Here is a 26,801-nt window from a genome sequence, read left to right as displayed (position 1 = left end):
TCGCACCTCGGATCTATTGGGAGGTCTTACATCTCGCTTAGCGTGTTGAGTGGGGTGAACCAGCCCTTATAGCGCCTCAGCCTGCGCTCCCTCACGGAGACCCAGCTTGTGCTGCCTTCTCCTTCCTGGTGTCTGGATCGTCTCCCATGACTGTCTTTTCCCTTCTTTAACCTCCTTCTGTTCTATCTTCCCTTTTTTTCCTTCCCCCTATCCTGCCGGCCCATAAATATGCATCTCTGTGGGCGCAGCACCTTAATCACACGCCGCAGGAAACAGATGAAGCAATTGAAAATGATCGCACCTGCACATGCAGGTGCGACTTGCCCCAATTACCTCATCAACTCCCCATGGTCGTGCAACCGCACCCACGGAGACAGACATGGCAAACTGGCCATATTTTTTTTTGAAGCTGCAGACCCGCAATACCACAAATAGCACTATAAATGCAAGTTGCAGTTTTATTATTTATGTAGATAGCTTAGCTTGAAGCAAGGTCCATATTAATGCAACTTTCAATATGATGGTTCAGTTGGTAAAGATATCATCACCAAATTGCACTTCTTTTATTTTATTTTTATTTGGTGAATACTGTGTAATGTACCTGGGCTTGAAGCCTTGAAGTAATAGTTGTACTATTATTTATTTTATTGTCATTATTTATTAGTTTAAATATTATGCAGTTTAATGATGGTAAAGTTGTTTAAAAAGTCACTTTAACGTGTCAGTGGACAGACATTGTTAACATTAACAAAGTGTAGTTGGTTTACAAAAAATATTTATTATTTATTCCTTTTCTAAGACATATTCAGTGCAATACAACTTTTGACAAGCTCCTCTGAATATTTTACTAAGTCTAAATGCCTCTTTGCATGGTTGAAGATATGTTGCCAAAACAATTAGTTTAAGTTGTTTGCAAAATTTGTTCAATAAAAAGGTTCTATATTTTGACTGCAACTGTCATGCAATGTGATTCCTTCTCTTCATTAGTGCCACCCCCTTGAAAACTATCACTTTATGGGGCCATGCAAACCTGTATTAATACCGTCTTTCCCCGAAAATAAGACAGGATCTGATATTAATTTTTGCTCCAAAAGATGCACTAGGGCTTATTTTCAGGGGCTCTCTTACATTTATTCATGTACAACAATATACATTTATCCAAATACAGTCATGTTGTCTTCTTCTGGAATATCGTCTTAACTTTTCACATTCAAACCCTGAATTCCAGCCTGAATTTCTTGCTACTCCAGCCACTTTGCTGATCGATGTGCGTGCTTCGATGTTTGATGAATGGTTCAATGTGGTGAAGCAAAATGCCAGCATACAAATGTATTCATGTTGCTTTTATATTCAAGCGTTGCATATTCCCCAAAGTAATGACACAATATATTTTAAAAGTTTCACACACCATCTTCTGTGTCGTTTTTTTTTTTTTTTTTTTTTTGCACCTTCACAATACCATCAGAATGTACGGCGACATATCTCAGCCACAGAGAAAAAAAAAGTAAGGACATAATGAAAATGTCTGTTTTGTGATTTAAGTGGAAATTTCGGCTTTAAACTCAAAATATCCACTTTAACCTCGTAGTTTACCTTATCATTAAAGCAGACCGTCATAAACGTCACCTTAAAACTGACCCAGTTGTTAAATCGCTACGCGCTTTTGGGGCTTTGTCCTGACCTGATAGCAGCAATAGATCGCCACACAGAACACATTAAATGTATAATATTCCAGCTCTCTGCACATTTACAATTCTTAGATTTATATTTGATATCACTTTCATGATGACATGCATTAAAATATGTATGTTACATTTTACAGATAAATTAACTTTGTTTAATGAATACTGTTAATAGTTACACATATGGAGTGGCATGGTGGCAAAGTGGTAGCGCCACTGTCTCGCTGGGAGTCACGTCCCTTGTGATCCCAGCCTGGAGCTTGCATGTTTTCCTGGTGGGTTTCCACAATGCGCTCCATTTTCCATCCAAAGACATGAAGGTTTGGGGATTTGGTGAAGCTACAATGATGTTAGTGTATGTGTGTGCTTGTGTTCACCTTGTGATGAGCGGATGCCCCGTCCAGGGATTTTGATTCTGTCTTGCGCCAATACTTGCTTGAATGGGCGCATCCCCGAATTGATGGATGTAATCATTAAACATCCTTTTCAGAGATATTGTGGCAAGTTGTACTCGGAATTTAATGGATATTTCGGGCACACGCATCACATTGCGTGAAGTATAAACCTGGCCTTAGGCGCCTTACATTTCAGCTTACAATCTTGACTAAGGCTTATTTTTGGGGTAGGGCTTATATTACAGAGCAGCCTGAAAATCATGCTAGGGCTTATTTTCGGAGTAGGTCTTATTTTCGGGGAAATGCAGTACTTGTGTGCACATTAAAATGTTCTTTTGTACAATGTATAATTCTCATGACAGTGGAATTGGTTATTCTGAGCCAGTCTACTGCAGTGGAAAATGTGGTTAACATCCACTCATGCATGGGTTAAAAAATATCGTTGAATACCGTGAAACCAGTTTAATTTTGAAAAATACCGTGATATAGAATTTTGGTCATACCGCCCAGCACTAATACACACACATATACATTTATTTCCCCCCCCCCCTTTTCTTTTCTTGAGCTTTTATAAATTTTAAATTTCTCCTTGGGGTCAAATAAAGTCAATCTTATCTAATTTAAATACAGGGGTTTGAATGTGTGATGCTGTATTTCTACAAACTACGAAACTCTGCCAGCCCAATAACACCAAAAGCTAATTAGATATTAATGCCATCAAATATAGTACATTGTTAAGCTAACACAACTGCCTGTAAAAATACAAGACTGGAAACTGGAATTAATTCTTAATTCTGGAATTAATTCATAGTTTATGTACTACTAGGACTGGCTTTAGACCCTGCAGTTCTGAAATGGACATCAAATGCACAAAATGGGTAGTTGGAAGATTAGATGGGATCAAAATTAATCACCATATGCTATAAGAGTATAGACTAGAGCATATTGTATAACACCTTTAGTTTCTATTACAAATAAACCAAAGAATAGTAAATTTACCTGAAATACAAATGTTATTAATTTGTTTCAAATAACTGTCATTCCTCGATTCATTCAAAATGGCAGAAACTGGGGTTTTCTAAAATGGCAAATAAGAAAAGGGATGAATAATAAATATATATATTAGCACTGTCACACTGCCAGTATTTAACTTAAAAAGTGTTGAAAGAAATCCTTTTAATGAAAAAAAGAAAATATTAGAAATTTATATAAAGAAATTGTTCAGGTGGAATAATGCCAGATCATGTCATCTTAATAAAGGCCTTAACTCAAAAGCCACACGTGATCAGTTTTCTTTACTTTCGACAACACCTTAAATAATTCCAGAACCAATTGAGAAAGCCATTAGCATGTAGATATGTGCCTGCACCACCAGAGATTATAGGCGAAGCCACTTGGCTGTGTTTTGTTTATCTATTATTCTCATCTGTACATGTTTTTTTCAGCTAAGGCTTTAATATCAGTCCAACAAGTATTCCATTTGTTATACCCATCACTATATTCTATTATATGTTAAGAGCAACAGTTGTCTGCCTTTTTCGCCTTCTCTGTACTCACAATCTAATATAATATATAGTATACAATAATATAAATATAAAACTAACCACTTGCTCTAAGGAACTGCGTTGTGATTGATAAGACAAGACAGAATTCAGATCTTCATTTTCTTGATCCTCAATTCCTGGGTTATTTCTAGGTTCATCCTTACTCTTCTCAGCTGGTGTCTCCGGATATGTGTTTGGTGATGCAAGTTGAGGCTGAGAAGAATTTTAAAAAGTACTGTAAATTAACTTTCTTTTTTCATCTTTATTTATATATTTTTTACACTTAACAGTGTAAATGTTTAATAAAATGATTAAAAACACAACCATAAATCTGAACTCAATTCAAAGCTGCAACTATTTAAATGAAATGGACGATTTACCAAACAAATGCAAACCACTGATATTGGGTTATAAGTTTACTTTGATCATATGCGATGTCTGTCCCAACATTGTTTCTTTTACACTTTTTGTAGAAACTATGCTCTGAATGGGTGCAAATGAACACACTCCATAAATTGAAACAATTTTATCTGTAATTGGTCATGCATTAAATAAAAATTACTTTCACCTATCAGAATTACTATTTTTTAATGTTATAAAGAATGTTGAGAATGAAAAGAAAAGTTACTCTGCTTCTCTGGAGAATATTTTCTTCAAAACCTAACAACTAATTGACTGCTTTTTGCAGTCAGAACATACAGAGCCTTTCTCTATTGAAATAAATGCACAGCTCATAATTTGACATTTTACCTATATCAAGGAGAGAATGAAAAAGTTGAGTGCCATTATGAACGATGCCATCAATATATTCAGCAGAATTGTATCAAGAAACACAAATAGGCCTCCTTTATACCAACAGCAATATGTCTGCATAATGCCGCACTGGGACTGCCAAGTCAAACGTTTTAAGTTTAAATTTTCTTTCATTTTAGTCATTCTGGTATGTGTTCGGACCAAGGTGTGTGTATATATTTATTTACTTACTTATCTAACTTATGTATTCATTAATTTAAACAGCACTGTAAAAAACAAAACTTCCCCCTGGGGACAAATAAAGTTCTATCTATCTAAAAAGTTCTATCTAGTATAGTTTATACCACCATAAATACAATATGGCAGGCAAGTCTGAAAATGTGCTTCCTCTAAGCACTTAATGCTGGAATACATAGAATTACCAAAACTAAAGTGAAAGGAAAAGACAAAATGGACTGATGCTTCTTCTGGAAATTAATCATGTTGCTGCTGTCAGTTTATTCAACTGCAGTTGTGAAAAAGTAAATACACCCCACAAAACACTTTTCTTTTTTAACATATGTGAACCTACTGTATCAAGATTTGATCTTCATTTAAACAGCATCTCTGAATAAAGGTGACATAATATAACATAATACCACATTTATGTTTTTAAGTTTATCATATAATTTTAAAAGAGCATAAATGCAAGTTTTGCATATGGAAAAATGTTGGTATGTCTACATTCTTCACTACCTAAAATTAGAATCACATGCACCAGATCAGGTGCATATAGTAAGAACATCATTAGAAATTACCTTGTCTGAACCTGTCTGATTTAAACCTCAGTTTCATTGCCCTTTATTTTCATAGTATTTATCACCATCCCTTGGTGCAAGGTTATGGATGTCTATAAATCCAGGAAGGGATTTAAAAAGATCTCCAAACAACTGGAAATCCACCACTCTGTGATGATGCAGGTCCACTCCACGCTCCCATCAGAACCCAACACTGTCGGTAATGTCACCGAGATGAGCTGACAAATGAGGACACTTCTGAAATGAAGCCAGGGGATTTTTCCAAAAAGTGCTTTTATTAAAACCAACAAAACAGTGTCCAAACAAAAAGTGCAGTCATCTGGGTTCAGTAAATAAATCATAAAAACAAGTGTTCATTGGGGATAAAAACATCAATAAATAAATCCATTAAAATCAGAGGTTAAAATGCAGTCTCACTCTTCCTGATCACAGCCCACCTCCGTCTCTCATTCTCCCCAGCTTGCCCATTGCTCCCGCAGCCGGCAGAGACCCAACAGCCTTGAGCTCCTTTCGGCTGACCTCTGTCTTGGCTTCCATTAAGGACACCACTGCTCGGCTCTCCTCCCTTCATCCTTCACGCTCACGCAGTCGCTCCTCAGATCCCTTGGGAGGACACCTGCCTTGCTCACCCCACTCCAATAGAACATTCAGTGGGGCGAACTAGCCCCTAGAGCACCACAACCTAACTCTCCTTCGCGGGGCCCCAGCTCGTGCTGTCTCCTCCTTACAGGTGGCCAGATCGTAGCTGCTAAGATGGCTCTTTCACATCCTTTACCCTCCTTATTCAACCTCCATACATCTATTCATCTATATCCCCCCTTTCCTGATGTCGACCCCGTATATATAGCCCCGTCTCCCCGCGCCCCCATGGCCGCAGTGCTTAATCACACGCTGCAGGAAGCTAATGAAGCAATTGAGAACGAGCGCCCCCACATGTGCAGGTGCGACTCACTCCAACTACCTCATTAACTCCCCGCGGTCGTGCAATTATGCCCACAGAGAACGACACGGCTATACGGATTAAAACCTGGCCCTTTTTTTTTTGAAGCCGCAGACCCGCTATACCACACACTCCACTGCCCAGAACATTGCTACAAGTGGAAAAGATTTCAAATGATCGCCAGCTTGTCCAGGCCAGGCTGCCATAGCAAGTTTACCCCGAAAGCAGAATTTCATCATGAGACCTGCAGGTAGCTCTTGCCCTTGTTGATGTGAAAGTGCATGAGTCTACCATTAATGAAAGAGGGTATACAAATTAGGTCTACATGGGAGGTGTGCCAGGAGGAAACCTTTGCTGCCCAGACAGAACATCAAAATTAACACCTAGACAAAGACCAAGCCTTTTGGATCAAGGTGCTCTGGCCAGACAAGGCAAAGATAAGAGTTTTTTGGCAATAATACTTAGAAGACATATTTGGCAAAAACCAAAGACAAGATTTGACCAGAAGAACCTGATGCCAACTGAAAAGCATTGTCTTGGAAACATTATGGATTAGGGCTGCTTTGCTACATTTGAGTTTGAGCAAGTCAGTGCCATCATAGAACCCACTACAAATTCTTCATCGTACCAGCAGGTGCTTGATGATGACCATAAACATACCAGTAAATCCAACACGGAATTGCAGAGAAGAACAAAATGGAGAGTTATAGAATGGCTAAATCAAAGCCTACATCTAAATTTCATTGAGATTCTGTGGGGTGAGATTTGAAACAGGCTTTATACACAAGACACTCTTCAAACATCATACAAGTGAAAGAATTCTGAAGAGTGGACTGGGAAAAAGTGTTTTTCTAGTTAGTGTCAGAGACTGGTACACAGTTATAGTAAACATCTATTTGAGGTTATTTCTGTCTAAGTGGACAATACCAGCTATTACAGCCAAGTGTATGCTTACGTTTTCCACTTATTAAAATGGCAAATCTGTTCATTTTTTATTGAAAAATTATTGCAAAATCAAATGTTTCATTTTTTTATTACATCATTTTAATCTAAAGATACTGTTTAAACAATGGTCAAACCATGGCACAGTATGTCAACATACTGTATGTTAGGAAAGAAAAATCATTTCATAGGGTATACTTACCTTTTTCACGTGACCGTATAAATATTTATGCCACCAAACCTTAAATTTAATTTAATGCTAAGTGCTTTATGAGTACTAAAATACTATATTCCTAAGAAAAAAAAAAAACGTTAAATGGAATCTAACATTTTTACTATAATGTTGTTTTTAAAGCACTGTGCAGGTGCAATGCCTATTTTTGTGATATCTTCAGCTCTTCCATATCTTCCAAATTATGCTTACATCATGACACTGGTATTGTATTGCATGCACTAATGCAAAGTCTTTTTTGTAAAAGGAATAATAATAATAATTCTTTGCATTTATATATCGCTTTTCTCACTACTCAAAGCACTCAGCAATTGCAGGTTAAGGGCCTTGCTGAAGGTCCCAACAGAGCAGAGTCCCTTTTGGCATTTGCGGGATTCGAACCGGCAACCTTCCGATTGCCAGTGCAGATCCCTAGCCTCAGAGCCACCACTCCGTCAACTGCAGTGAAATATATTTTTATTACTGTGCTGAACACACACGTCAAGTCTAGATGCATCTGCAACACTTTACCTTAATATATTTTAAATAGTAATATAAAATTCTACCTGATTGTATAAAGCAAGGTACTATCCTTAAAGATGTAATATATACTACATACAGCTGATGCAATGCTTACTGAGCTCAAAACAACAGACACATTATCTGACTCCTGAAGAGAGATTTTTGAAGATTTTGTCAAATCTTCAAATGGTATGATTTCCGCTTTTTTTGATGCAATTGTATCTGATTTGCAGAACTTTGTCGGGAGAATTCCTTTACGAGTATTCAGGCAGTCTTTACTCTGAATGTCCAAGCCATATTGAAGAGCAGATTCAGATTCAATATCAACTGGGGCAGATTTTTCAAAGGGTGATTCTTCACCTGTGAAAATATTTGATTTTTAATAAAAAAAATGATATTACTGTGTTAATAAAGCAATGTTATATGCAGCACCATCTCAAAGGGTGAAAAAGGTAGGAACTAAGAAATAACAGTATTCATCCTTTGTGCTGACCCAAATAAAGAAATTCTTGGTAAAATGGTTTATATTTTAAAAGTGTGGAGTATGTAAATTCATGTTTATAACATCTTAATCTTGTCATTTCAAATGCTTATGTAAGAATTTATTAATTATTACTTGAATTTCTAAGTCTCATCAGACAATTTTCTCTAGAAGTTGTGTGTTTTCACTTTGGAAGATAGTAGTATAATGTAATATATGACATTGACTCTACATAAAATTCAACATTTCATAAAATGGTTATGGCATGTGCCTGGGTAAGTTCAAAAACTGGTAGCTGCTTTATACTGTTTTAGACAAAAAGGCTATGATTGCCTTTACAGACGTGGAGATTTAAGAATTGTTTTCTTATCTTGTGGATCCTTAACACAACAAATAATCTCTGAATGAACTTCCTATTGCAGCCTACTTATAGTTTAGGATCAAAGGATTTACCCAGAAAGCAAAGGAGGGGACACTCTCTTTCCTAAAAAAATAACAAAATTAACAAACCCCCTTAAATCATTTCAAGCTTATACAAGACTATCTTGGGATTTTTTGAGTGTAAGGCAAGAAGCAACCCATGATGTGACAAAGATCCACTCATGCAAAAACCCACAATTGCTCAGAGCCAATTCAGAACAAACAATCAACCTGACAAGCACATCTTTGAGTAAATGTGAGAACAAAAACAGAATGCCTAAAGAATCCCATGTATACATGGAAAGAACACACAAACCAAGCTCAAGATTTGAACCCAGGATCTCAATAACTAAGAGGCAACAGCACTCACCACTGCATCCTTTTCCTGCCAAAAACCTAACAATATTCAATATGAAGACTGATTTTGACATTTACACAGTGTTAGAGTCACTTTTGAAATACTATAATACATTAAAAAAAATTACTGTCCCATACAAATCAAATGCAATAATGCAAAATAAAGAATTTGTCCTCACACCAATGACCCACCTAAGAAAAGTACGCCAACACTAAAACATGAACATGAAACATGAACTGAAGGGTATTTTCAGAATTTAAGAAAAAAGACTGAACCTTGGGTTGGCTGTACAGTACATTTGTTCTCTATGGCTGAAGCCATGGTCTGCATACCACTCATCACATCAGCTTCATTGGTCACAACACCTCGGTTTCCACTAGCCATCTTTGTACCAACACCTAGGAATTCAGTGTGAAGCTGCTGTCAAACTAATCATTTACTGTATCCAGAAGCATCCAGCCCCATGAATCATCGCATCGTAAATTAATATACCCTAAATTAAAATTAAAAAAACAAAAAAATCAAATGCTACCTGAAACAAATATTAAAGCACACTGCAACAAATAGGATCAAAAATCAAAATACAGATGCATACTCAAGCTTACTTTTGGTTTTTATAGAGAAAACACATACTGCAGCACACACGGGGAACTTTCACTCTGGCTCATCATCTGTGCCATTACTATTTTCGATTTCTCTTCACACTGTGCTATACGTTGTGAGAAGGGAAGAATGTCTTCCATTTATCGATTTGGTCTTCCATTCATCATACCAGATCTGAGGAACGGTTCTTTTCTATCAGCTTATTAAGATTAACAAACTGTTAATAAAACAGATATTTAAATGTGTAGTTGTCTTTACATTATACAGTGCAGTGTAAGCTTTGTGTGGGTGATTAATGAACACAAGCTTCTTTGTTTCAATATTATTTTCAGAATTGCTGTCCTTTAAAGAAAGACAATTGTGCAAAAATGTAGATGGTCAAAGGAGAATTATGTTCTGTTTTACTTATAATGTTCAATGATTTTTAATAAATAATCAATTCCTTTTTCCCCCCCAAAGTTTTACTGGGTCAGTAAATGGGTATTTCCAGTACCTCAGTATTAATGTGATACTACAAACTATCTACATAGTAGCTTACTACTGCATGCATTGCATTATTTATAGTGCATTTTGCATTACAGTTCAACATATGCATTCATGTGTTATACATTATTGTGTGCTGAACATAAGTGTACAAAAATTAATTTGCATTAAATCAACTTGGCTGCTACAATGATCACAAATCATAACTATCATTCAGCAGTAATGTAACAGTAGGTTCTGGAAGGAACAATAGTTTCTCCAATATACCACATCCACTACTTCAGCCCCACGTTTCCCACGTGGTGTAATTATTTGAAATTGGTCGATACCTTTGCAATATATGACACTAGAATCAGCACAATTCAACCATTTTAAGGTCTTGACTAGCGTGTAAGACAAGACACTCCGGATATTTATTCATAAAGTAAAATGAATATTGGTTATCTAATTATCAACAAATTTACATTAAGATACAAACTAACAGTTACTTATTTAGTCAAAGTTTTCAATAAACCAGGTGTCTTTTTCTTTATCATAGAGAAAATTAAACCTTAGTTTAAAGTGAGAGGGTACTAACTTCTCATTTTCTCTATGGATGAGGGTACTGAGGAAATGGATGTGATGTGAGGCATTGCTATGTCACGCTTTTCCTGTTGCTGAAATCTGTATTCTGTATTTGTCTGTGGTACCTGCACATCATTTTTCCTCTTCTCCTGATTTATTGTACTCTGGTAAACAGAACAAGACAATAAGAAAAAAAAGGCAGAAAAAATAATTTGTACCAAGTTTTGAACTTTGGAATAAAATAGAAGTTCGTAACTAAAGGTAGTTTTATATGTGAATCATTGTTCTTTCAGAATACATTTGATACCTCAAACATATTTGTTTTCTTGACTGATGAGGATGAAAATTCCACACTGCTGCTGGAACTGGATATTTCTTTGTATCTCTGATTTCTGGCAGCAGCTCTGCGGGGCCTTTGTGTCTTTGATGGCGTATTTTCTTCCATTGTTTTCTTCTGAAAATTATATGAATATATTTGTACTGAAAACAATTGAAATTTTGTTCTTTTAAACCTTTAATATTTCACGAATATATAAAAAAATCCAAAACAGAGCGTTTATCTATTTGGGGGGATAGGAAAAGCTTATCTTGATTATACTGACTTTAACGCAGAAAACGATAGTGAATAGGACGGCAGTTTACGGCAGCCATACAACACTAAACAAATTTTCAATTGAAAAGAAATCCAGTTTTCATGTCTATATGATGTGGAAGGACAATATGGTACACTGAGAAAAACCACATACTGTAAAGTAGATCACTATGATGGGTTGAGATTGGTCTCTGCAGATATGCTACAACAATATTCCTAATCCACATCCACACTATCATGTGTGCTAGAGAGACATATTGTCATTTTGTGACTGCAAACATTTTGCTTCAGTGAACTATAAGTTGTTAAGACATGCTTTAGTGAACTGATTTGGAATTATAAACCTTTTCTCTATGAAGATAAAAACTTTTACTAACACGTGTGTCATAAATGGAGCTACATTCAGGGGAACCTAGGAAACTGGATACAGTATAGGCAAATACTCTTGACCTATAAGGTTCAAGCTGGACTGGATTTTTGAGAACTAAATGGGTAAAAATGTTTTTTGTTGATGTGTAAGTGGGTGAGTCAATTTGCAATATATTTATTATAATATATTATCCTCTTTAATAAAATCCCTGTGTGCGTCCAGGTGTCCGTGTGTGTGTGTCTTCTGGTGAAGTGCGCATGCGCGGGGCACGGTGCAATGCGCGATATTACTGTCAGAGAAAGTTACAGGCGTTTTACGGAAATACAAACCAGTATTACTGCGAGAGGAAATTAAAGGTACACAATACAGTGACGCATATTACAGCCACATACAAGCCAGTATTACTGTAACAGAAAATTAAAGGCATATTACAGACGCGCACGCCTGTATTACCGCCAGAAAAAATTAAAGGTATATTACGGAAGTACAAGCCAGCAGACGTACAAGACAGTATTACTGTCACAGAAAATTAAAGACACACAATACACGGCGGCAGCCCACGAAGAACGGTCAGCTCAGCAAGTAAACAAAAGAAAGGCTGAAAGACAAAGAAAAATACGACCAATAAAAGAATGAGGTCAAGGTCCCTTGCCATTTAATATAGACGGTTCCTACTAATGTTTATGCACTACTGTTCTTGCGCCTGTTACTGTAACGGGCTTAATGACTAGTATATGTATATTACTTGCTTTAAATTTCTACACATTATCTTTAGTAACTTAGGTAAAAAAGCAATAAAAGGCACCTAACTGTTGGCAGATTGACATTGCTCTCCAGCAGGACTGGTGGCGGAGGCAGGACACCTCTGATAGTAATCAGCACAGATGGAAAAAATGCACCATTTGTAAATGGCAAAAAATACGGTGCACCAGACTCAAGTTTCTAGGGACATTCATCTGATCTGGTGAAGCCACAGCTACAGAGTGTTTGAAAAACTCAGAAGTGATAGGTTGTCTAGGTATCATCACTGCTCACTCATAATCACTGCTTAAGTTTGTGTATACACAGGGATGGTGTATGTGTATAGGTTAAACTTAGGGTGTACAAGAGTATGCCAAACTGTAACAAATCTACTGAGTCCTGGTCACCTAACAATAATACATTATGCAAGCATACACAGTAAAAATATACTTATATTAACTACATGTTAAAATTAAATACAAAATAAAAGTAATTTTTTTTTTTTTTGTAACAGTTTACATTTAGTCTTACAATTTGAGCACAGGTAAGTTAAGTGACTTGCACATGACAATGACAATTTTGTAATTTAAATTAAACTTCAATTTAAAGGTTTAGTCTCTACATTCTAACTAACTTTGCTGTCTAAAAATCTAGGCTATTACACATAACTGCTGTTAGATTTTTATATACCATATTTTGATAAATTGTGATTTGATATACTTTATTATTCCCAGAGGAGGCCAGAGTGCAGGGTCAGCCATTGCACAGTGCCCCTGTATTCAGTAGCACTTCAGCAGGTTCCTTGTGTTATAAAAAAAAATTGTAAGGAAAAAAATGTATTACCTTATTTTCTTTTGTTTCTTCTTTTTGTATATAACTGAGTAAATAAGGTTGAGAATATTTGGCTATAAAATAAAATAATAAGATAAAATTTTATTTAAAAACCTGGTAAAGCACTAAACAAAAATACAAATTATAAACAATAAAATTGAAATATTATACATACAAAGCTGTGAAGTAAAAGACTACGCATGCATATAAACCTCATATACTAGCTACAAACATCCACATGCAGTATCTATGCCTATTTCATTTAAATAACTGCAGATGACAAAATTTAAACATGTACAAGTAAATCCAGGTCAAGCTACTGGCCCACAATAACTTGTTATAAAAATGTAAGAGTATGTGCACAGGAGCTTGCAAACCCTTTCCTGAAACTCTTTCAAACTTCAAAGACCCTTATGTTTGGAAAGTCAACTTTTCTAGCAATAATGCGGTTTTACCAGTAAAACAGTACCTCAAATAAAAATGAATCCTCCATATGATATTTTTTCACATATAGTACTTGTAATGTACATGGTAAAGTTAATTTTCCATGCTGGTTTACTTTAACAGTGACCTTAAATGTGTATGTGGTGGGTGAATGTGGTTTGAAAATGAGTCCGAAACTGATATCATTGCAAACATGAAGAAATTACACAAATTATTCACCAGTGTTACTAAAGCCTGTAAACATGTGCTGAAAATCAGAAACACTATGACCTTCACTGCCACATAGCCTTAGACATTCAAACATTCTAAATGCCACATCACTTGAGAAATCATACTTTTGAGAAAAGCTGTAGTTTGTTAAAACCTAATATACTACAAAAATTATGAAAAACCATATGCAGCTTTACATAATAATTTTTATTATGCGCTTTTTTTATTTTTATTTTATTAGCGCTTCAATATCAAACAACTTTTAACAAAACTAGTACAGCATACATTTTTCAAAGCTTAGATTAATTATATAACAAGAAAATTTATTTTCAAGTTTATCACAAAAAAATAAGACAAACACATCTTACAGCGGTTACAACTTTTGGCTCCTTTCGCATTAGACTGCTTGCTATAGTCATACATGGCAGATCTCTTCTTTCTATTACATTCCTGCAACCAGCTTAGGTCCGTCTTGCTGTCCTCTTCTATTTGGTCATTGTCTGAGTCACTGAAAAGATGTTTTTTAATACTGTGTCCCACAGTCTAGTAATATGAACAAAGGAAGATTAGAGAGAAAAAAAAATTACAGCATATAATTTCCTGTATATACTGTATAAGCCTTTAAATATTACTTTGTTTAAACAATAGTTCTATGTATTCTGTGGTATATTCAGTAGCAATGTAACTTGAAAAGAATAATGTAATCTTAATAAAACAGTTTGCATTTTAAAGGTGCATAATTACACAAAAAAGAAAACCAAGGTATGAAAGTTAGTATGAACATCATTTTCAATTATAAATTTAAGCCATAGTTAGTAATGACAACAATAAACTACACTTAAGATTAAAACAATAAACAAAAATGAATCAAATGCAGAGCTGTCAAATCACCACAGTGATTCCTGTCAAAGGGATGAACCCAACCCTAACCAATGCTTCTGGCACTGCCTCCTTCAAAGGTGCATAAAATACATCAGCTTTAAGAGTTTCTTGTGCATTTCTGTGTCAGTGTCAAAGCAATACTGCTAACTTATACATATGAAAATAAACATCTGATTTTAAAACACCTTTCATCTGGTATAAAGCTTTGATTTTAGATCCCTTTAACATTGCTTATTAATACAAATACTTCAGACTATCTAATGGGATCACACAATGGAGCTTTTCTAAAAATACCAATAAAATTACTGCAGGAAGAACACCCTTTAACTACTGCGCACTCAAAAGTTAAGAATGATTGGACTGACAATGTAAAAGATGTCAGACAGAGAATTATAATCAACGCTGGAGTCTCACTACTTAGTATAGTGAATCTTCATTGTTGTTTTTGATTCTCACTGGAATAAATGTCAGCTGGTGAGGTTTCATACATACAACTACTGTAATCATTACCAGACGCAACCAACTACTTCTCACTGTGTTTTTTGATTTAGTACAGTATTTTGCTACCTTGATGGATAAGATGTCAGAAGTGAATGGTCATAGAACTGTTATTGGATTATATTTCGCCAAGTGGCATTGGACTACACTTCATCATGCTTACAAACATTGCACGTGTTGTACAGTATTGTAGGATGATTGTGAATGATGAGTGGCCATTTGAACTCTTGATGCTACTTGCTCCAAAGTACCATCTTGAGTTTTTTTTTTCTTGGAATACTATTAACCAGAATTTCTTTTTTTTCTGTTCTGCCGTCAAAAAACTATCTTTCATTACTTCAAAAAAATGTGATAATCTATACAAATGTTAGATGGTTTAAACTTTTGTAATTTTCATGTTTCTGTACTTATTTGAATATCTGTTCAAGTGATCGAAGTTTGTCTTCATTGAAGGTAAGGTTCTCTTTAGAAGATAAATGGATCAATTCATATTAATAAATCTCCTTTGCTTTTATAATTATGATATGATTATATATTCATTAACAATACATTAGGGTAATTCTCTTATTTTACTTTTAACTTTCTCTTTAGAAGGGGATTCTTACCCAAGAGACTTACAGAAAATGAAGTTATAAACCACAACTTTAAGAAACAGAAAAATACAATTTATTGATAAACAGAAGGATTACAAAATTATACTTGATTATGTTTAAACTGAAAATGGTGACACAAGGCAGACAAACATGCTGTATAACACAAAAGATGATAAACTCTTGTTTAAGCTTTTTTTAAGCTTCTGATTTTATAGGCTTTCCTTTAATGTTTTATTTAGAATTTTGGTGTGATGTCACAGTCAACTCATTTTTATTTTCCTGCACAGCCATGAATGACAGCAAGTGGACCTATGTTATGTCTAAAGGTATGTTTGCTTTCAGTTTAGATAAAAGGTTGCAAAAAGACATTTACCTGACAGAGTTATACATAAACTAATGACATAGTAAATTAAATATCAGAAAGCAGCTCTTTGTCTACCAATATACCAAATACACAGTTTTAGTTTATTTTAAATGAGATATCATTTTACAATACCAAGACTTTAAAGGGGATGTCTGATACTTGCAGATATGTGTTTAGATGCTCGGTGTTCAAAGATAGAAAAGAAAATGAATGCAGTATGTTCTCACTGTAATTGCAAAAGATCCTTATAAAAATTACCAGAACACTACTAATGCAGTATTGGCATTCATAGTTTGATAACCCAATAATTAATTAGGTAGTTCAGTATTTAAGGTGTGGCAAGGCACATTTTGTAGTAGATGTGGCAGCCTTGTCAAATGAAGACTCAGGAAAAGATATTTTAAGTACCAAAGAGTTTTCAGTAGACCCTGATCGTGCCTCATGATCAATCAACTACCTTACTAGGGAAAAAGATCATTAATTGTCTTTTCATCAGCAGTGAAGAAAACATACCATTCTCTGGCATCAAATTAAAAATAAATTAATAAATATATAAGTGAAGTGAGAGCTGTTTTTTCAACTGGAAACATTATTTCAACAGTTATCTATAGCTATGTTAAATGAAAAACTTCCATACAAATAATGAAAATTTTAACTCTATTTGCTACCATATCTCCTCTTTGCATGAATGCATATTTTTACCTTTTTTAAAATTGCATATTAAATTACCACCATGTAAAATCTGGTATAATACAAAAACAATCTAGCATTTACAATGAAGACAAAAGTTGGAATATAACATGAAAAACACATTTATTTGTTCTTTTTAATAATTTTTGCCTAAAATGTGTATAGTCTAACATTCCCAATACCAAACCTTGTGTTTTTTTGTTTCCTTACCGTTAGATAAGATATACTATTGCGCTTAAAGAATTTTATGCATTCCTTCTACTGAATGTCTCAGAAGTATTTAAGCAAAGTGCAGTTTCATGAAGTGTTCCGAGTGAATTAAAATCTACATCATACATATAAACTGAACACAATAACTAAATGTAGTATGACTGTACAATTTACATATCCTCACACCACTCATTTAAGTAACTTAAAAAGTAAAACAGCAGAATTTCTTTAATTGGCCTATAACTAAGTGATCATTTAACTTCCTGGCAAGGAATGCCAAATAAATTAAGTTTAAGTATGTTGCATGTATGCCTCCTAAAGGCTGATGTGTACTGTACTACATATGGAGGTGGATTTTAGCTGGTCCTGACAAAGCCATAAACTGCTTCTATAAGTGGAAGTTATTCATAATTTGAATGCTCTTGCTTGAGGGGTTCTGGAGCATCCTCAACATATTGTGAATGCTTTACTGCTTTCTCCCTGTTTAGGTTATTTTTTTATGATCAGGGCACCTTAAGTTTACATGGAGTACATAATGTCCCAGTCTTAACAGATGCCTATCTGGAAGCAACTGCAATGAAACAATAACTTTGCATCATTGTCACAGTTGTTTCATTCAAACAACACATCCCCAGCTAGCAGCTGAGTTTTACATTAAACACTACCCCTAATAAGACCATATTTCTATTGACATGGAACAACAGTAAAGTCCAGTTTGCCATTCTGTGGGACAAACATTTTCAAGTGTTGTTAGTCACGCAAATCAGGATAACATGACTAATTACTTTTAACTATAAAAGTAATATTTAAGTCTGGCATAATAGTTTGGTCCATTTATGTTAGTACAGGGCACTACTACAAAGTCTCTCAGTAAATACTACTATATAATTACATTATAATTCTTGCTAATTGTCATTAAGTGCCAGAGAAAATCCCAGCACCTCTGACAAGAAGCAGTGACTGTACTTATAGATAGAGAAGACACTATATGATAGATAGAACATTAGAACACTAGACGAGAACAGGCCATTCAGCCCAACAAAGCTCGCCAGTCCAATCCACTTATTTATTCCAAAAAAAACATCAAGTCGCGTTTTGAAAGCCCCTAACGTCTTACTGTCTACCACACTATTTGGTAGCTTATTCCAAGTGTCTATCATTCTTTGTGTAAAGAAAATTTTCCTAATATTTGTGCAAAATTTACCCTTAACAAGTTTCCAACTGTGTCCCAGTGTTCTTGATGAACTCATTTTAAAATAACAGTCTCGATCCACTGTACTAATTCCCTTCATAATTTTTAAACACTTCAATCATGTCACCTCTTAATCTTCTTTTGCTTAAACTGTATAGGCTCAGCTCTTTTAATCTTTCCTCATATTTTAACTCCTGTAGCCCTGGAATCAGCCTAGTCTCTCTTCTCTGGACCTTTTCTAGCGCTGCTATGTCCTTTTTGTAGCCTGGAGACCAAAAACTGCACACAGTACTCAAGATGAGGCCTCACCAGTGCATTATAAAGGTTGAGCATAACCTCCTTGCACATGTACTCCACACACCGTGCTATATAACCTAACATTCTGTTAGCCTTCTTAATGGCTTCTGAACTTGTCACTGAATAAGTCTTCAAGATTCTAAACATGCTTCTATGACACAGCATGACAGGCATCTCAGATTTACAGATAAAAAGAAGTTGTTCTGAATAGCATGCCATCCTTACCCTCTCTCGAAAAAGTTATGGAACTGCCCATTGCCTATGATAAATTCATGCTTCAATTATGCAGCTAAATATTGTGGTGGAAAAAAATTGTGGTTACAATTGATGCCCTATCACTCATTTATTTTTCTTTCATAGATACAGATAAACCTCATTCTAATATAATTGAGATGGAGCTTAACGATTGCAGCATAAATAAAAGAAAGACTGAATACTGTAAAAACACAGCATAGAGATGAGCACCACTGAAGTGCATAATCCTTAACTGTATTAAACTTAAAAATGAGTCATGAAGAATTACGTAATACACAAAAAAATCTGACAGGAAATAAATGTGCAAATTGGTTTCACCCAACTGCCAAGCCACAGATAGGAGTCTTTTTATTTATTTATTTATTTATTTTTTAAATTTAACTTCATTCCTAGCCATCTTACTTTCTGATGGTTCTTTGTATTTGCACTGGCAAGGAAGATGTTCTTTTGAATCTTTTCCTTTTAATTACAAATTAATAAATGTGCTATATATACCAAATCGCTGAACCTGTACTGTGCATTACGCTTTGTTTACAACAGGCAAATCTGTATATGTCCAATAAATATTACAATGTATCCGATGTATCTAGATTATGTTCACTGTTTTCAATATCATTAAAAATGAAAATTACTTGAAACTACGGTATAACAAAACCAATTACCTACATAGAAATACAATATATGATTAATCATGCTTGTAAATCATACTCATTTTAACAACAAGCAATATTTTTACCCAAGCTACAGAGAGAAAATTTAGCCAGTTCTGTTGGTGTTGTTGGGTGTGTTCTTAACTGTGAATTTTGGTCACCTGGACAAATTATGTTTAATGTCTTGCATCCTGTTGTCATCATAATGACACTCAATTTCTAGCACTTTATAAATTTTGTCATTGAACATTAGAAACATTAGACAAGAACAGTCCATTCAGCGCAATAAAGCTCACCAGTTATATCCACTTAATTCCTCCAAAATAATATCAAATCAAGTTTTGAAGGTCCCTGACGTCCTATTCTCTACAGTTGGTTAAATTATTCCATGTGTCCATGGTTCTCTGTGTAAAGAAACAATTCCTTATGTTTGCGCGAAATTTACCTGCATCGTGTAAAAAACGTGTTCCAGTTTTCTTGTTGAACGAATTTTAAAGTAACTGTCTCAATCCCCTGAACTAATTCCTTTCATAATTTTGAATATTCAATCATGTCACCTCTTAATCTCATTTTGCTTAAACTGAAAAGGTTCAATGGAATCAGTCTAATCACTCTTCTTTGGAGTGCTTCTATGTCTTTTTTGTTGACTTAAGACCAAAACTGCACATAGTACTTCAGATAATGCCTCATCAGTGTGGGATGTAGCTTCAGCATAACCTCCTTGGGCTTGTACTCTACAGCTGTTAGCCTTCTTAATGGCTTCAGAATACTGCCGCACAGTTAATAGTGATAAATCCACTATGACTCCTAAATTCTTCTCAGAAGGTGTACTTTTAATTTTCAGACCTACCATTGTGCATTCAAATCTCACATTTCTACTTCCTACCTGTAACACTTTTACATTTACATACATCAAATTTCAACTGCAATAAACCTGCCCAAGTCCCTCTGTAATGATTTAACTGATTGCAGATTATCTGTCAATCCTCCAAGTGTGGTATCTCATGTAAACATAACCTGCTTGTTATTTATATTCCTATCCAAATCATTTATATATTTTAAAAATAGTCACAGCCCTAGCACTTAACATCACCAATCTTTAACATCACCCGATTCTAAAAAGGTTCCTCATACCATCACCATCTTCCTGTGTTTTAACCAATTCCACACCAATCTACAAATTACATCCTGAACTCCCACCTCTTTCAGTCTGGTGCCCAACCTCTCATATGGGACATATTAAATTCTTTCTGTGAATCAAGATAACCAATATCTTATATCATATATCATATGCACATCCAGAAACTGGTATAATCAATTTTGAACAGTATATGTATATATAAATAAATACGGTATATACATGTATATGTAAAAAGAATCTAAGGTTGGCAGATCAAAACATAGTAAACTATCAAAACTTTCAAACAGGTATTTTGACCATCCCTCTTCAAAAGCTATGTATTTTGTTATATTTTCCAACAACCAATTTACTTTGGGTCAACTTTCTTTCTGGTCAAACATTTCATCCTACACAACATTTCATAATATATTGTTTTCACCTTTTTCTCCACTGAAGTTTTTGCAGTCACCTTCTTGCTTTTACGATTGCCAGTTTTCCTGTAAGACATGCATTTACATAGATCACATTACAAAGATAACAAAAATGAAAGAAAAAGGTCTGATTTCTAAAATATTATATATAAATTGTTCAGTCTAGATAAAGTTCCTTAATGCTACAAGCATAAGTGTTGAATGCAAGCATTTAATTAATTTTACAATTTTCCATATATAGCAACTTTTACAAATAACATACCATTTCCAAATTATTTATCCATACCCAAATGAAACAAAAATATATATAGTATTCCTTTAGATTAAACTACAATATTTTTTTATAAAAGAGATTAGGGCTCACCACCTATGGGAGGGGCCAAGGAGGTCGGGTTCGTTGGGTGGTGGCCGAAGGCGGGGACCTTGGCGGTCCGATCCTCGGCTACAGAAGCTGGCTCTTGGGACGTGGAATGTCACCTCTCTGAAGGGGAAGGAGCCTGAGCTTGTGCGTGAGATTGAGAGGTTCTGGCTAGATATAGTCGGGCTCACCTCGACGCACGGCTTGGACTCTGGAACCAATCTCCTTGAGAGGGGCTGGACTCTCTACCACTCTGGAGTTGCCCCTGGTGAGAGACGCCGAGCGGGTGTGGGTATACTTATTGCCCCCCGACTTGGAGCCTGTTCATTGGGGTTTACCCCGGTAGATGAGAGGGTAGCCTCCCTCCGCCTTCGGAGGGTCCTAACTGTTGTTTGTGCGTATGCGCCGAACAGCAGTTCGGAGTACCCACCCTTTTTGGAGTCCCTGGAGGGTGTGCTAAAGGGCATACCATCTGGGGACTCCCTCGTACTGCTGGGAGACTTCAATGCTCACGTGGGCAATGACAGTGAGACCTGGAAGGGCGTGATTGAGAGGAATGCCGCCCCCGATCTGAACCCGAGTGGTGTTTTGTTATTGGACTTCTGTGCTCGTCACGGATTGTCCATAACGAACACCATGTTCAAGCATAGGGGTGTTCATATGTGCACTTGGCACCAGGACACCCTAGGCCTCAGTTCGATGATCGACTTTGTGGTTGTGTCGTCGGACTTGCAGCCACATGTCTTGGACACTCGGGTGAAGAGAGGGGCGGAGCTGTCAACTGATCACCACCTGGTGGTGAGTTGGCTTCGATGGTGGGGGAGGATGCCGGTCAGGCCTGGTAGGCCCAAACGTGTTGTGAGGGTCTGCTGGGAACGTCTGGCAGAGCCCCCTGTCAGAAGTAGCTTCAACTCCCACCTCCGGCAAAACTTTGACCATGTCCTGAGGGAGGTGGGGGACATTGAGTCCGAATGGGCCATGTTCCGTGCCTCTATTGTTGAGGCGGCTGAACGGAGCTGTGGCCGTAAGGTGGTTGGTGCCTGTCGTGGCGGCAATCCCCGAACCCGTTGGTGGACACCGGCGGTGAGGAATGCCGTCAAGCTGAAGGAGGAGTCCTACCGGTCCCTTTTGTCCTGTGGGACTCTGGAGGCAGCTGATAGGTACCGGCAGGCCAAGCGGAATGCGGCTTCGGTGGTTGCTGAGGCAAAAACTCGGGCATGGGAGGAGTTTGGGAAGGCCATGGAGAACGACTTTCGGACGGCTTCGAGGAGATTCTGGTCCACCGTCCGGCGTCTCAGGAGGGGGAAGCAGTGCAGTGTCAACACTGTATATGGTGGAGATGGTGCGCTGCTCACCTCGACTTGGGATGTTGTGGGTCGGTGGGGGGAGTACTTCGAAGACCTCCTCAATCCCAATAACATGCCTTCCAATGAGGAAGCAGAGCCTGGGGACTCGGAGGTGGGCTCCCCCATCTCTGGGACTGAGGTCACCGAGGTGGTCAAAAAACACCTTGGTGGCAGGGCCCCAGGGGTGGATGAGATACGCCCGGAGTTCCTCAAGGCTCTGGATGTTGTAGGGCTGTCTTGGTTGACACGTCTCTACAACATCGCATGGACATCAGGGACAGCGCCTCTGGATTGGCAAACCGGGGTGGTGGTCCCCCTCTTTAAGAAGGGGGACCGGAGGGTGTGTTCCAACTACAGAGGGATCACACTCCTCAGCCTCCCTGGAAAAGTCTATTCGGGGGTTCTGGAGAGGAGGGTACGTCGGATAGTCGAACCTCGGATTCAGGAGGAACAGTGTGGTTTTCGTCCTGGTCGTGGAACAGTGGACCAGCTCTACACCCTTAGCAGAGTCCTGGAGGGTGCATGGGAGTTCGCCCAACCAGTCTACATGCGTTTTGTGGACTTGGAAAAGGCGTTCGACCGTGTTCCTCGGGGAATCCTGTGGGGGGTGCTTTGGGAGTATGGAGTACCGGACCCCCTGACAAGGGTGGTTCGGTCCCTGTACAACCGGTGTCAGAGCTTGGTCCGCATTGCCGGCAGTAAGTCGAACCCGTTTCCAGTGAGAGTTGGACTCCGCCAGGGCTGCCCTTTGTCACCGATTCTGTTCATAACTTTTATGGACAGAATTTCTAGGCGCAGCCAGGGTGTTGAGGGGGTCCGGTTTGGTGGACTCAGGATTGGGTCACTGCTTTTTGCAGATGTTGTCCTGTTTGCTTCATCAGGCCGTGATCTTCAGCTCTCTCTGGATCGGTTCACAGCGGAGTGTGAAGCGGCTGGGATGGGAATCAGCACCTCCAAATCCGAGACCATGGTCCTCAGCCGATAAAGGGTGGAATGCCCTCTCAGGGTTGGGAGCGAGATCCTGCCTCAAGTGGAGGAGTTCAAGTATCTTGGGGTCTTGTTCACGAGTGAGGGAAGAATGGAGTGTGAGATCGACAGGCAGATCGGTGCGGCGTCCGCAGTGATGCGGGCTCTGCATCGGTCTGTCGTGGTGAAAAAGGAGCTGAGCCATAAGGCAAAGCTCTCAATTTACCGGTCGATCTATGTTCCTACCCTCACCTATGGTCATGAGCTATGGGTAGTGACCGAAAGAATGAGATCGCGAATACAAGCGGCTGAAATGAGTTTCCTCCGCAGGGTGTCTGGGCTCTCCCTTAAAGACAGGGTGAGAAGCTCAGTCATCCGGGAGGGGCTCAGAGTAGAGCCGCTGCTCCTCCGCATCGAGAGGAGTCAGATGAGGTGGCTTGGGCATCTGATTAGGATGCCTCCCTGGTGAGGTGTTCCGGGCACGTCCAACCGGGAGGAGGCCCCGGGGAAGACCCAGGAGACGCTGGAGGGACTATGTCTCCCGGCTGGCCTGGGAACGCCTCGGGATTCTCCCGGAAGTGCTAGAAGTGGCGGCCAGGGTGAGGGAAGTCTGGGCATCTCTGCTCAAGCTGCTACCCCCGTGATCCGACCTCGGATAAGCGGAAGAGAATGGATGGATAAAAGAGATTAGAGGTACTTCTTTTAAAACAGAATTCTGTTAAAATTTTCCATTTATAAAAGAAAAATAAAGTTTGTCAATTCCACAAAGATACAGTGTCCAGGGTTTAAAAATCACTCCAGTTTGCTCTCTGTACAAAGTCTGCATGTTCTCTCAGTGGCCGTTTGGGTTTATTCTGGGTAATTTTTATTGCATAACTTACAGGCATGTGATTGTAAACTGACCAGGTGACTGTGCGCCATGTGATGGACTGCTTCCCATCTTAGGCTAGTTCCTGGCTTGTGTCTACTGCTGCCGAGATGAAGTCTTTTTCCTGGAACACTGGACTGGATTAAGGGGGCTCAAGAATGTTAACTTTTTTATATTATTAAATTTAATACTCCTTATAAACAAATGATGCTTTGTTTGCCTTTAGATATGCTGACAGGGAATAAATGTTGTCTCTTCAGCAAATTTTAGGGGACATTTCCCCATATGAAGATACAATTATGAGGATTTGCAATGCCATTGGAGTGTGACATTATTACTTTTTTTCTTAAGCCTTGGACCTTATTATGTGAACTTTAAGTTCCTAATCCTCTCGCTTCATAAAAGGACTATGATCATTGCTTCACATTCTGGGTCTTGTTTACTAAATTCTTTGACTCCCAGTTATGACATTGGCTTGTTTACCCCAACCTCACTCAATTTCTCGATTCCAGTTTCTTAAATCATCTGCCATCCTGCTCAGTTCAGTACAGTGTCTTAAATGGTACACTGCATTTAGGATGAAACACGATCATAACTCTTCCCCAAAACAAAACCTTTTTACAAAAGGTTAAATAACATCACAGCAGCAATTGGAGATCAGAATAATGACAGGATGTACTATTTCACTATTGGCTTTTACTATGGCCAGGTTGGTAGTCGTTAGGGTGTCAAACTACGTGGTCAGTGAGGAGGAATTACAGCCTACAGGGCAATATGAAGGCAATAACATCAACTGCCCCTTGCACACATAGTCAGTCAGTCATTTTACCCACCCGCTATATCCTAACACAGAGTCGCGGGGGTCTGCTGGAGCCAATCCCAGCCAGCACAGGGCGCAAGGCAGGAACAAACCCCAGGCAGGGAGCCAGCCCACCACAGGGCACACACTTCGTCTGTTGTCTAAATTAAGTGTCAAAATTAAATTTGGAAGATCAAGGATTAAAACTAGTAAATTTAGAGGCTTGTCCATTGTCATGGGGAAGATGATTAAGGTGAACATCAGTGTTGATAATGATGACATTCCCACTCTAATGGAAAAACCAGTAAAGTATCTGGGTAGGTGGTACACTACTGCACTGAGTGAGAGACTGAAATGAGTGTATTGAGAGAGGATGTTTCAACAGATTTTATTAGCATAGATAAGATGCATTTGCCTGGAAAGCTGAAGCTGTAGTGTTTGCAGTTTGGGTTTGATAGACAGATAGATGGCACTTTACTTGTCCCCAGAGTAAAATTTATCTTTTTACAGAAGCTCTTTACACTATGTAGTCAGTCAGTCATCATCCAACCCACTATATCCTAACACGGGGTCACAGGAGTCTGCTGGAGCCAATTCCAACCAGCACAGGGCGCAAGGCAGGAACAAATCCCAGGCAGGGCGCCAGCCCACCGCAGGACACACACACACCCAGCACACACTAGGGACAATTTAGGATACCCAATGCACTTAACCTGCACACCTTTGGACTGTGGGAGGAAGCCGGAGAACCCGGAGGAAACCCACGTAGACACAGGGAGAACATGCAAACTCCAAGCAGGGAGGACCCGGAAGCGAACCCATTTCTCCTTATTGCGAGGCAGCAGCACTACCACTGCGACACCGTGCCGCCCCTACACTATGTATTTTTGGCATATTTTATTAATTTGGAAACGTTTCATTACCTTCTAAGCTTTTTGTAATCAAAGAGTTTGTTTCAGACACGACTGATGACCGGTTGTCACTTTGTGTTTTAATCAATTAAATAAAAATGTGAAGCATTATTGGTAGAGTTTTGCTATTTATTGTAACACTGAAAACAAGTACTGAACATAAAACTTACATTACATGTTGGTTTTATTGGTATGTGTGTCTGCATTAATATTAATGACTCATATATTATATTATATATATTTGCAGCTGGAGATCCAGAAAGGGAGAAAAAATGAATCACGTATCATAAAGTAGTTTTTATTCCTGAGCTTTCAACCCCTACCAGGGGTCTTCATCAGAGGATAATGCTTAGACATACAAGAATCAAAGGCAATATATAGCAACACATTAAGTGGGGGGGGGGGGAATAAAAACTACTTTATGATACGTGATTCATTTCTTCTCCCTTTGTGGATCTCCAGCTGCAAATATGCAAACCGTATCACAG

At 37.8% G+C, this 26,801-nt stretch overlaps 1 protein-coding gene across 1 annotated transcript in view; it reads right to left on the bottom strand.

Moving 5' to 3' along the window:
* Positions 1 to 26,801, bottom strand: part of sycp2 (synaptonemal complex protein 2) — a 176,403-nt gene that overhangs the window by 50,478 nt on the left and 99,124 nt on the right. Inside the window, exons 14-19 of the mRNA XM_051932457.1 lie at positions 14,252 to 14,426; positions 11,003 to 11,175; positions 10,709 to 10,859; positions 7,902 to 8,146; positions 3,682 to 3,834; positions 3,077 to 3,155 (exon numbers count right to left, since the gene is read on the bottom strand). Coding sequence (XP_051788417.1) covers positions 3,077 to 3,155; positions 3,682 to 3,834; positions 7,902 to 8,146; positions 10,709 to 10,859; positions 11,003 to 11,175; positions 14,252 to 14,426 — 976 coding nt within the window. The remainder of the gene's footprint in view (positions 1 to 3,076; positions 3,156 to 3,681; positions 3,835 to 7,901; positions 8,147 to 10,708; positions 10,860 to 11,002; positions 11,176 to 14,251; positions 14,427 to 26,801) is intronic.

This window comes from Erpetoichthys calabaricus, chromosome 10, assembly GCF_900747795.2.
Source record: "Erpetoichthys calabaricus chromosome 10, fErpCal1.3, whole genome shotgun sequence".
NCBI lineage: Eukaryota > Metazoa > Chordata > Cladistia > Polypteriformes > Polypteridae > Erpetoichthys > Erpetoichthys calabaricus.
This window is presented reverse-complemented; position numbering and strand designations above follow the sequence as displayed.